The sequence below is a fragment of the Barbatula barbatula genome (genome assembly GCF_947034865.1).
Source record: "Barbatula barbatula genome assembly, chromosome: 18".
NCBI lineage: Eukaryota > Metazoa > Chordata > Actinopteri > Cypriniformes > Nemacheilidae > Barbatula > Barbatula barbatula.
Genome location: NC_136781.1, coordinates 518,237 through 530,799, shown reverse-complemented (window position 1 = coordinate 530,799; position 12,563 = coordinate 518,237). Strand labels below are relative to the sequence as shown.

Genomic DNA, 12,563 nt, shown 5'->3' with positions numbered 1-12,563 from the left:
CGGGCTGAAGTGTTGTGTGATGAAAGAGCAAGACATATAAGTCTGGGGAGTGTGTACAGTAGAAGGTTTTTGTTTTTTCATCATCGCCCTCAGCTTTTGTGTGTTTGTAGACGACGGCTGAATGTTGCAGCAGAAGACAGCGGGAAGCCGATTCCTGTGGATCTGAGAGTTATCAAGTTAAATTCTCATGTTTGACACTAAAGCTTCATCAGCAGCGGTTAACTGCCCCGCGGGGACGTACGGGTGCCTGCTGGGCTCATTTCTGACTCCATCCTGAGGCACTTGATCACACGTAATTGTTTTAAATGAAACGTGGCTCTCTATCCGATCGCTTTCTCTTCGACTTGTTGTTTAATTCACTCTTTTACTTTTTTATTTAAACCGAATTAAATATTTACTTTCGTCGGCTTCACAGTTGTGCTGTATATCTCGGCACAGTACAGCAGATCCACAGCGTGATTTTTGAGGAAACTCTCTGTAATGACGTTCATATGCACATCTTGAAAATAAACGGCAGTGTTTTCTGATGGTTTGGTGAACAGACTGGAGACCTCTAATGAGTTTCAAGACTGTAATTGATGCTGTATGGGTTGCTTTTACAATCTCACACACTGTACCATCTCATGTGTGAAATTCTGTACAGAGTCTCTGAGATAAAGACACAATGTAAACTTCCAAATTATGTGACAGATGTGTTTTTGTTGCTTTTAATTTTTAAGCATTTCAAATTTTTTATTATTATCAGAGCTGCCGGAGCGTTGAGTGTTACGTGCAATGAATTAAATGTTTTAAATCGCATTTATGTCTTTTTACATTCCAGTTGTTTACTATTTTTTTACAAATAGTTTTTTGTATTTTGAAAACACGGTAAAAAAAACCATAAAATTACAGAAAACATGTGTAAACATGACATTTTACTGGAGAAAAACACTATTTTAGTTTTATGTTTTACAGTTTATTTTTGAAATATGTCAAATTACAGAATTTACAGTATATTTCTATTTTCTCCTGAGAAAAAGAGGCAGAAATCTAATAAGAGTTATAGGAGAGACGTCAACAATGTGAGAACCTGAGCTCAGATTTGTCAAGTCTGCAATCACCTTCGTCTTTGAGTCATCGGTCTTCTAGTTGTCGGTCTTCAAGTTGTCGGTCTTTGAGTCGTCATTCTTTGAGTCTTCGAGACGTTGGTCTTCGAGTCGTCGGTCTTCGAGTTTTCGAGTCGTCGGTCTTCGAGTCGTCGGTCTTCAAGTCTTCGAGTCGTCGGTCTTCAAGTCTTCGAGACGTTGGTCTTCAAGTCTTCGAGACGTCGGTCTTCAAGTCTTCGAGACGTTGGTCTTTGAGTCGTCGGTCTTCGAGTCTTCGAGTTTTCGAGTCGTCGGTCTTCTAGTCGTCGGTCTTCAAGTCTTCGAGTCGTCGGTCTTCAAGTCTTCGAGACGTTGGTCTTCAAGACGTCGGTCTTCGAGTCGTCGGTCTTCAAGTCTTCGAGTCGTCGGTCTTCAAGTCTTCGAGTTGTCGGTCTTCAAGTCTTCGAGACGTTGGTCTTCAAGTCTTCGAGTCGTCGGTCTTCAAGTCTTCGAGACGTTGGTCTTCAAGTCTTCGAGTCGTCGGTCTTCAAGTCTTCGAGACGTTGGTCTTCAAGTCTTCGAGTCGTCGGTCTTCAAGTCTTCGAGACGTTGGTCTTTGAGTCGTCGGTCTTCGAGTCTTCGAGTTTTCGAGTCGTCGGTCTTCTAGTCGTCGGTCTTCAAGTCTTCGAGTCGTCGGTCTTCAAGTCTTCGAGTCGTCGGTCTTCAAGTCTTCGAGACGTTGGTCTTCAAGTCTTCGAGTCGTCGGTCTTCAAGTCTTCGAGACGTTGGTCTTCAAGTCTTCGAGTCGTCGGTCTTCAAGTCTTCGAGACGTTGGTCTTCAAGTATTCGAGTCGTCGGTCTTCAAGTCTTCGAGATGTTGGTCTTCGAGTCGTCGGTCTTCAAGTCTTCGAGACGTTAGTCTTCGAGACGTTGGTCTTCGAGTCGTCGGTCTTCGAGTCATCGGTCTTCGAAAATTGGTACTCAATGAAACTCAAGCTGGCTAGGTGCTAACAACATCCAACTTAACAAACAACCGTTTATTTACATTTAGTCATTTAGCAGACACTTTTATCCAAAGCGACTTACAGATGAGGAAACATTGGAAGCAATTATAACAACATAGACAACAAAATACATAAGTGCATCAAACTAGTCCATTAAAGCCTAGCACAGTATACAAAGCTAAGAATAGTGAGGTTAGTAAGTGTTGTTGTTTTTGGAGTTTTTTTTTTTTAAAAGAAGGAAAGGGAAGAGAATTAGGAAAAAAGCATTGCGTTCATCCTAAAAGCATTGCAGGAAGTTGATATTTGAGAAACAACTGAGCTCAGAAAGCTTTACAGTAAATGTAAATTATAAATTCACTGTAAATCAGGATTTTATTTTTTGCAAAACACACAGGCATCTCTTCTTCAATTTTTCCACGTGTCATCATCTTTTCTCCCTTTTCTTAGATATGCAAGATTACAAAAAACTTTTCCACTCCTGCATCTCCATGGAAAACGGTGGCAGTTGGCTCCTGCATCACTTCCTCAGTCATCGCCGTGGCGACACAACCCCCCCACCAGCAGGAGCAGATGTAACCCAGCACTTTTCTGGGGTCTTTGCTGAGCCGAGGAAACAGCGCAGAAGCCGATGAGACGACATCACAACGCGTCAGTAAAACTCCTCCTAAACTCACACAGTCATTTTTCTTCCAGGTTGTATTTCAACATATTGTCCTGCTGTTTGAGTTTTGCCTGAAGCCAGATGACAGATTGTTGGTGAAGTTTGACCACAATCTCACCTTTGAAGAAATGAAATCTTGAAATGTTGAAAAGACACACAATGAAACCGAGCTGAGTATGTTTTCAAATATCAACCCACACAGGACCGACGTTATTTATCATTCAGTTTCATCCCTTATTAAACCAAAATGTCCACATTAAACTGCATGAACAGACTGATCTGAATTATTAAACTGACATTATTCATCTGAAATAGAAAATCTGTGGAAATGTTGATTCTTAAATATCTTTTTCGTGTCATTGCATAACAGATGCTGTTAAGAATCACTGCGGGAAATTGGAGTTTAATATAGTCTGTGTTTTTTTATCGTGTGTAGTTTTATTTATGGTTGGAGGATGAGGGCACGTCACACAACCTGTCCATGTTGGCATGTGGCACGTTTAGCTTCTGCTGCCAACTGACAGATGAATTTGCACCAAAATACCGATTTGTTTGGACACGCGGCCATTGACGTCAACAAAAACCAAAAGACATATGGGAAGAGTTTTCTCCTTCCGTTCAGAAGTCGGTAAGTCTGTTTGATTCATCATCCTACATGTTCAAGTTTACATTCACAAGAATCTTCTTCAGGTTTTTGCATGAGAACAGAAAACAAGCTAAACTTCAATGCAAACCATCATTTCATAAAGAAACATGTAAAAAAAACATAAATATTGTTATACATATTTTTAAGTGATGTGATCTGATGTGCTACATCCCTGCATCAATCAATTCTGTTATGGAACTGAAGGAGAACCCAATTACAGGCAGCGAAACGGGGATGAAGGGGTAACAGGATTTTAATAAATAATAACACAGGAAACAAAACCCCACGAGGGGGTAAAAAGCAGAGTACACAATAAACTGATAACTAAACACTCAACAAGAACTTAACTATCAAACACTAAGACTGAAACTAAGACTGAAACAAAACACTAACAAGAATATACTTAAACGTATTTCTCAAGACCAAGGTAATACAGCCCAGGAACAATATACAACAAACCACCACAAGACAATAGACAAGAGGGCATTAAATAGGGAGACTAACAAAGGAGATGACGATGGACAGGTGTGGGTAATGAGACACAGGAGGATAGCTATACTAGGAACGAGAGGGGCGGGGCCAAATGACGAGACTGGAGAGAACGCATATTATGTCCTGATTGACAATAATATGTTTCTCTCCACATAAAACACAAGACTTTGTCATGAATCTGCCTCAAGACCAAGAATAGACATGACATGAAGGCAGACTCATGACACAATTCAAAGGCTAAATCAGTTTGATGAAAAAAACTCTTCATATGTTCAAAAATCTTACTTTTTATTATGTTATCATGTTTTTATAATGTTAATTAACTGTATTTTCACATTTATCTTTCATTTATTTTAAGTTATTATTTAATCAAAATAATCAACTGCAGTTTAAACACAATAAATTGAAATGCACAATGAAAGAAACATTTCTGAAAAGATCTGTTTTTGCAAATCCACTCTATATAAAATGTACTTTTCTTTTTTGTGCTGCTTTCAGAAGTTCTGTTTTTATTCATTCATATACAAAAGTGTCAATTAAACATTGAATAAAAAAGGTATGCTCAACAACAAAAGCTATTTAATATTGTTAATGTTTTTTAATAAACTTGTTAATTGAATTATTTAAAAGTTTGTTCAGAAAACACTCTTAGAAAAGGTGCTTCAAATGATTTTTTGATGCCATAGAAGAAACTTTAACATCTGAAGCACTTTTCTGTTTCATAAAAGGTTCTTTGTGGCGAAAAAGCTTCAGATAGCTTCAGATTATGGAAAAGTATGAAAGAGATGTTTCTTTAAAGAACATTTGACTGTACGGTTCATTGTGGAACCACAAATGGTTCTTCTATGGCATCGCTGTGAACAACGACATAAGCACCTTTATTTTTCCACCATTTTTCATAATCTGAACATATCTAAACCTTTTATCGCCACAAAGAACCTTTTGTGAAACAGAAAAGTACTTCAGATGTTAAAGATTCTTTATGGAACCAAAAGGTTGTTCAATGGCATCGAAGGACCGTGTCTCATACTGCTATAATCATGAACACGGTATTGTGTAAGCTATGGAATCATGAGTGGCGTGTAGCGTTACACTTGCTGTAACTCGCTGCCCACCACACAGATCAAAACAAGTGTGTGTTTGTCTTTCCTTTCTCAGCATCTGTCGACAGTCAGACAGCCGAACGCGAGCTGGATGGACAGATAACATGAAGAGTGAATCCACAGCGCGATGAGACGAAAGGAAAACTGAGAGTGATGGCATTTGTGAATCGCGAGCGGCACCGCTGTGAAGCTCTGAAACACTGGAGCGTGGCCGTGCGAGATTGCGAGTAGTGTGGGTGAGATGGTGGGCAGAGGATGGGTTTCAGAACATTCACTGCACAATAATACAGGGATTTGTCAGGACCAATGGTGATCATGAGAACATGCGGCGTGTTTTGTGTGTGTGTGTGTGTGTGTTTGCTCATGTCAAGTGCTTTTCTATGGATGGGATTTGATTACCAGACAGTTTGAATCACAGTTCTGAGTCATTAGTTTCATTTGCCAGTTCTTCCATAAGAGCTCAGAAACATGCTGTAAAAAGAGCCCTCGCTCGCTCGCTCTCTCTGTTTCTCTCTCACTAACACCTCTATGAAGGGCTCTCTAAATGTTCCTTCAACGTTTCTGAGTGTTAATGCACAACAGTTGATGTTGAAGCAGACGCGCATCGAGGGCACAGAACACACTGCAATGAAAAGTTCATGAATATCATCTCTGTTGTATCTATAGCATCTACTTGATGTGTTTTTGGGGTTATAAAAGTGTTTCGTGTTGTACAAACAGAGTCAATGTCTCAGTTACTGCAAGTGATTCGAGCGCAAGGGAAAGTTTTCACGTTTCTTTAAGAAGAAGTAAACAGGGTCAATCCTCGCATCGATTTGACATCTGCCAATTGGCTGAGACGGCTCGTGTTTGATTTCTCCGACTCGCTCTGCTCCGCTCTGAAGAGAAGAGGTTGTGGCGTCTATTTTAATTCAGAATTAGGACAAGCCTCCCAAGCCTCATTCTTTTCAAATCGTAATCAGTACGGAAAAATGGATGCAGAACATGAAGGAGAGCGAGATGTTTCAGCATCCCGTCTTCTGGTTTCATGATGATGACACAACTTTACCAAACCTCGCAGCTGAACGGCTGTTTGAATTGGTTTATCTGCGTGATTTAATCACATCGTATTACACGACACGTCCATCTTTAGCTTGTTACGTTTATCATACGATTTTCTCATCACATGTGCAACATTTGAAACGTTCTTTTGTAAATCTGTCATTTATTATAATATTATAGTTCACATTGTGTTTAAGATTGGAATCTGTATTACTTTTGATCACATTGGTTTTAGAAATGAACTTAGATATAAACATTGTATTTTTCAATACACATTTTAACATAGAAATTAGTTTATTTTGCTGCATTTTTAACTCATTTTCATTTTAGTAGTCATCGTTTAATTATGAACTGTTGAAAGAATATTTAATTTCAGTAATTAGTTATTTAGTAATCCATCACTGACTACAGTATGTCAAGCATTCAGTCACCTGCTTTTCCTAACAATGACTTCCCGGACATTACATCACCTGTTAAATATTATTAACACATTTATTTTCCATCATATTCTATATCTGATGTGTGATTCATGCCATCCTGTCATCCGTTTTTGTCTGCTTCTGTGTAACCAAACAATGTAAATGCACATCAGTGATGTTTAACTCTTGATGATGGTGATGTTGGTGGGTTATTTCATGCATGTGTGTTATTCTGTTCTTTCTCTTCTGCGTGTGCTGATATGCATCAGTAGAAATGACTCCTGTCAAAGATTGGGGCAAAGGTTAATAGCTTTCCATGTCACGGTTACCATCGGCTGATGGACTCGAGAGAGTTTCTCTATGCAGAAGCAGATGGAAATCAAACGTACTGCTCTTCACACGCGGGACGCTGGTCCGTACCTTCAGGCAAACACACGCACACATGCTATGAAAACTTGGTTCTGTCCCAGGTGTGCAGGAATCTTGGCTGTGTGTGGTTTGTCCTACTTCCCATACAGTGTGACTGTACCTCAGTGTGTGTGCGTATCCCAATGATGCGACAAACACTGACCCATTTAAAATTCTCTCTATTTAATGATCAAGTATTAAGTGGTCGACCGGTACGGGATTTCAGTGGTCATTGGTGTTATATAGACAACAGAGTGGTTGATCATCTTAAAATCCTATGAAATATGTATAAGTTTGTCTTCACTTTAATCTTCACTTTATGTGTTGAAGAACCTTTCTATTTAGGCCTTAGATTGATTTAATGGAATAATGATAATGGCACACATCCTTATGTTTTAATGCTCAGTTAAGTTCTCAGTTTCTTCTGGTGAACTTTGTTGATGAGCTGTTAATGCACCAATACAGGGATTCGTTAGGTTTCAGGAAACCCAGAATTTAAATCTGCAGGTTTTAGTCGTTATAGGGGCGACAACACCCGTTCCCTTAATTCAAAGTTTACGACTGGCAAGATTGGGCATGACAGTGTCTGCAGAGTCCATGCGCAAATTCACCACCACAGCAGCTACACAATCATGCGCAGTCGAGGCACAAACACGCACAGGCAGACTTTTCTCAAGTGCTGTAGTTTATCTGAATGCGCGTCGGAGTCCCAGTTTTGGCACTGAGGATACAGAGTGTAGGAACCCTGCGCGTCCTTCACTCTCCTATAACCTCCTCGCAGCGAGACGCGCTACTCTAAAGGATGCTTCACCATATGCTCCTCGTAACCGCTGAGTTTGGGGTTTGGATGTAGGCGATCCATCGGGCGCACAGCGAGTTCTGTATTTAGATGCGTCGCTGGCACGGCTTTCTGTCCTCGCCAATGAGAAGACGTTGCGGGTGATGGTGAATCGCGTCTTGCGCGCTGCCCCTCGTTTCCTCGATCCTTCCTCGGGACAGGACATTTGGCGAAGGGAGATGTGAGGAACGCTTGAAGAATGGCATGTAAACATGGTTTCTGGCAAGAAGGAGATGGTGACTGCGATGTACCCCACTTCTATTTCCACTCTCCTCTACTTTCTCTGTGTAGCGGCTTGGTGAGTTATATGTGGATCGGAGCGTTTCGCACCTCATCTCTAGTTTTTACACTCTCTATCTAAACGCATTTAGGTTACAAACGACACATTTAGTCCTTGTTGAACGTTTAGCTGTTGATTGAAAACAATATGCGTAATGTGAGCAGAAATGTTCAATTGCTTCAGTTTGCTCTGTGTTGTTTTTAGCATAAAGAGAATATCCGGACAGATCAAAAAGGATGAGAAATTATACCCAGCGAATTTCACGCGCATTCTCGACCGACTCCTGGATGGATACGACAACAGACTTCGACCTGGATTTGGGGGTACGTGCCAAACACCCGCACAATCATGTGCCAAAAGGCGCTTGGTCAAACCTTGCCACAGTTTACTGCGCAAAGCGACCTTTCCAAATGGTGTTGTTTATTAAGGGTTCTTTATTTGGTGAGGGTTAATGTCCTCTGAGGGGGATGATGGAGGAGTAAGCCAACTCCAAATGTCCTATTGCTGCCCACTCTTTTTTCTCCATGTGCGTTTTTCAATATCCGAGCGAGTTTGGTTATGTAATCGACCTAAAGCCGCTTAATGCAGGATGTTCTGTTCGTGTGCGTAAACGCTTCAGATTCCCTGCGCTCTTCTGTCTTTAAGACAAGTGCGCATCGGCAACGCGGCGCTTTCTCACCTGTTTTGCGCAGTCAAATGACGCGCGCAGTAGAAGCGCAGCTCACTCTTACAAAAACATTTGGTTTGATGGCTCTTTTGTTGGGCTGTATGGTTCCATAATGACCCTTTATCATCCCCAGAACCTTCCAAATATTTTCTTTAGTAGCCTACACAAACGATATACAGACCCTAAAAAACTGTTCATTTGGGAACCTCCAAGTGAAATTGTTCTGCATCGCTGTGAATGCATCTTTAGCACCTTCATTTTAAGAGTGTAGCTGATGCTGTGGGTTGTGTACTGTAGCTGGAAGGTTTTACACTGGGTAACTGCACAGACAAACATTTTTATAGTCAGCACTTATATACAAAATATAAAACTTCATAATGGGATTATATAATGTTTGGCAGACCATTCAGCAGTTGCTTCATGTATTTTTAGACGAGCCATGATGTATTAATCATTACATCATAATAAATATTTATTGATGAAAGTTACTGTAAAGAAAAAAAACACATCAGACCGAGTACAAACGTCATCGCTTCCGCTTTGCCCTTTTCTGCCTTTCTATCCAAGAAATAAATCAAACCGCTAAGGCTGTGGATGTCGATGCGTAATGCTGGGATGTGATTGGCGCAGTGGGAATAAAGCTCTGTTTTTTATGTAACTTTAGTGAAGAGGCAGAGAGCACGAACAGAACATCACACCCACCTTCACATGAGAAGAGCTCTCGAGCGGAGCTCCATCACACTGGAGGGGCTTCATCCACTCTCAGTGACACGCTGTGGGTTCATAGTTCTAGTAGGATCACATGAGTTACAATACAGTGCTTCAGAAATGATGAATGTCAGGGCTTGGGTGTCTCTCAACATTGTTATCTCGGACAGGCTTGAGAGTTTGATCGTGCCACGGGGACTTGGGTTTGAAAAGTACACTTCTGACTCTCCTTCAAGCACTAACTCACCCAAAAATGAACATTCTGGGTTATTGTACCGCTTTATAAACGGCACAGTAAATTGTTATTATTTCTGTGGAACTCAAAAGGGTGAAAATCCTCAGCTGTTTTTAAAGTGTTTTAAGTTTCATTAAAGCACAATAAAAGTCCTTCTCAAGCCAAACTTATGGAGTCAGCATTAATCTGCTTTTATCTTGAAATGTTCGTTTTATTTTGAGCCAGTTATTCTGTTTGAATGATTCTCTTTCATTCACTTTCACTTTAGTCTCACAGCAGAATGGATTGAGACATCGAGAGACTTCTGTCATATTTCTTTCTCATTGGAGTGTGCGCTCTGGCTCATGTTCTTGTAGGATTCACGGTTGTCGCTTGTGAAGTATGCATTGAGTATTTGGTAAATCTGTTTTCTTCATTTTCTGAGCATCTATCACCGAGATGTCAGAATGTTCGGAGTGTTCACGCTCATGAGTTCAGCCAATGAGGTGTTTGAGACATTCGTCATGTGATTGTTAAGATCTGCGACGCTCGGAGCTTTTATACATCTTTATTCATTCATTTCTCTTTCTGACACAAACCATTACACTTTCTGAGAGAGTAAAATCCACCACATTTCCCTTCTTAATACTGATCAATTATTCATTGCATGTAAACACAAAGTTTCACAACCCAAACAATCAACAAATATAGATGAAATTCTTTCGTAGTTTGTTTGACATTAAGGACGCTTCCTTCTATACTGTTTTTTATGTTTGCATTCAGACATCTTGGTGTCCGTGTAAGGTTTGTGGTGAGATACAGTAGAGTTCTTGTGTCTGTACAGGTCCAGTGACGGAAGTGAAGACAGATATTTACGTGACGAGTTTCGGCCCGGTGTCCGATGTGGAAATGGTGAGTATGTGTGTGAAGAATGTATGTGAGATATAATGTGTCGTATTAATAAATAAATCATTCAGACAGCGTGAGGTGCTCTATCTGCTTAGTCCGAGCAAATCGTCCACTGTGATGTACAGATTGAAACCCAAATATGTTGTGGAGTCAACAGTTTTAGCACAGGGACGTTCCTCTGGGAACAATGTGAGTTTAAACCAACACTCATTATAATGTTTAGACAACATTTACTCATCCTCATGTCGTGATACACTTTAAATATACCAAGAAAATTCATTCATCAACTTTTAAAAAGGCTTTGTGTGAAGTTACATCATCATAAACAAAAATTTGTCAGATTAATTACAGATACAGCAAAAAATATACAGTAAACCCATGCTGTCAGATTTGTATTCATGTTGTGTTTAAGGAGGAATTGGCAACAGGGTGGTTGACATCTGTCCTGTGGTCTGAAAGAAAACTAAATAGAAAACAAACAGTTAATAATATATATTATTCATATTTATATTTACGATTAAAAAGAGAGATTTATCTTCATTGCTAGTTTTACTGTCACACCATAGAACACATACATTTTTGTTAAATACTTTGTTAAAGGCAATTTGTCAACATTACATTTTGTTTGGTTTGTACCGAATGAGGTGATTTTTTTGGTCATGATTCAGGAATAGACACAAGATCAGATTTGGTTTTCTTCAGGAGTACACCATGGACGTGTTCTTCCGTCAGACGTGGGTGGACAGACGCTTGCAGTATGAAGGTCCGGTGGAGATCCTCCGCTTAAATAATCTCATGGTGACCAAAGTCTGGACCCCCGACACGTTCTTCAGGAACGGGAAAAGATCCGTGGCTCACAACATGACGGCGCCCAACAGACTCTTTAGAATCATGAAGAACGGAACCATCCTCTACACCATGAGGTACAAACACCCGCATCCATCCGGAGCAGATCCAAACACATCACGGGAACCATCAAACGTGTTTAACGTTATGATTTGTGTGTTTTACAGGTTGACAATAAGTGCAGAATGTCCCATGAAGCTGGTTGATTTTCCCATGGATGGTCACTCCTGTCCGCTCAAGTTCGGCAGCTGTGAGATTCTCATTCATATATGCTTGTTTTTAAGAGTCTGCACCAAATTTCGAGAAAGATTTAAGGGTGTATGTAAAGTCCGGAGATCGACAGGGCATTGAAACGAAGTTAAGAAGCGTCTCGTGATGAAATAATCCGGCTTTTCTCTCTGTCACCGTCGGCTGATTTAACACTTCGTACTGGAAACAGAACAGATGATTTAGTGTGCTGCGTGTGAGTTCTTTGAAGGTAAATTCTGTAACTGTCAGGTTGACAGAAAGGCCGTAGAAAGACTCACACATCAGATCTCTTTAATATCTCAATGATTTCTCCTACACATTAAATGAAGAGCGAATGGAAACTCATGTGTGTCTCATGTGATATTTCTCCTGAGAAGAGACATCAGCAATGTGTCAAACCGAGCTCAGATGTGTCAAGTCAGCAATCAAAAGTCGATATTAGCGATGATCTCAATAAGAACTCAAACATTTCTCATCAAATTGACCCAAATACGATCTGTTTCAGTATCAATACTTAAATAAAAAAGCATCTGAGAACTCCAGCAGATCTCCTGAGCTACGAAAGAAATAATATTCTCCTCTGGTATGAGGTTTAAACTCGGGGATCTTTCGAGTGTTGTGTCTGCTGAAGATCAACAATCGGGGGAAAGTTATCATCTAGGGACGTTTTTTTCTTGTAAACTCATAACGTTTGTTTCTGAAAACGACACGAGACCACAGCACCCCGGACAACTTTTCTCCACCGTTTCCCTCCGAGTGTGTAAATGCAGAAGAGGCGTCGTATCCTATAAACTGAACAAAGAATCTCCATATCAGCAGACATGCTGGTGACAGTCGGTCAGCAGAAATTAAAATGAAAAAGCACAAAGAAAGAGTGCAGGAGACGAATGAGAGCGGTGAAAAGAGAGTTTAATCTGGAGGCTGCTGGGAGATCTGGAGATAACATCCATCCATTGTGATGGAGGACGTGCACGTATTTCTCTCTTCTTTGTCTTATACATATTTCTGTTCTTT

General features: G+C 40.3%; 1 protein-coding gene across 1 annotated transcript in view; it reads left to right on the top strand.

Moving 5' to 3' along the window:
• Window positions 1-7,888: 7,888 nt before the first annotated feature.
• The window catches only part of gabra4 (gamma-aminobutyric acid type A receptor subunit alpha4), a gene marked incomplete at both ends in the record, with an annotated part of 12,593 nt that continues 7,918 nt past the window's right edge, over window positions 7,889-12,563 (top strand). The window contains 5 exons of the mRNA XM_079479411.1: window positions 7,889-7,974; window positions 8,161-8,279; window positions 10,390-10,457; window positions 11,157-11,377; window positions 11,468-11,550. Coding sequence (XP_079335537.1) covers window positions 7,889-7,974; window positions 8,161-8,279; window positions 10,390-10,457; window positions 11,157-11,377; window positions 11,468-11,550 — 577 coding nt within the window. The remainder of the gene's footprint in view (window positions 7,975-8,160; window positions 8,280-10,389; window positions 10,458-11,156; window positions 11,378-11,467; window positions 11,551-12,563) is intronic.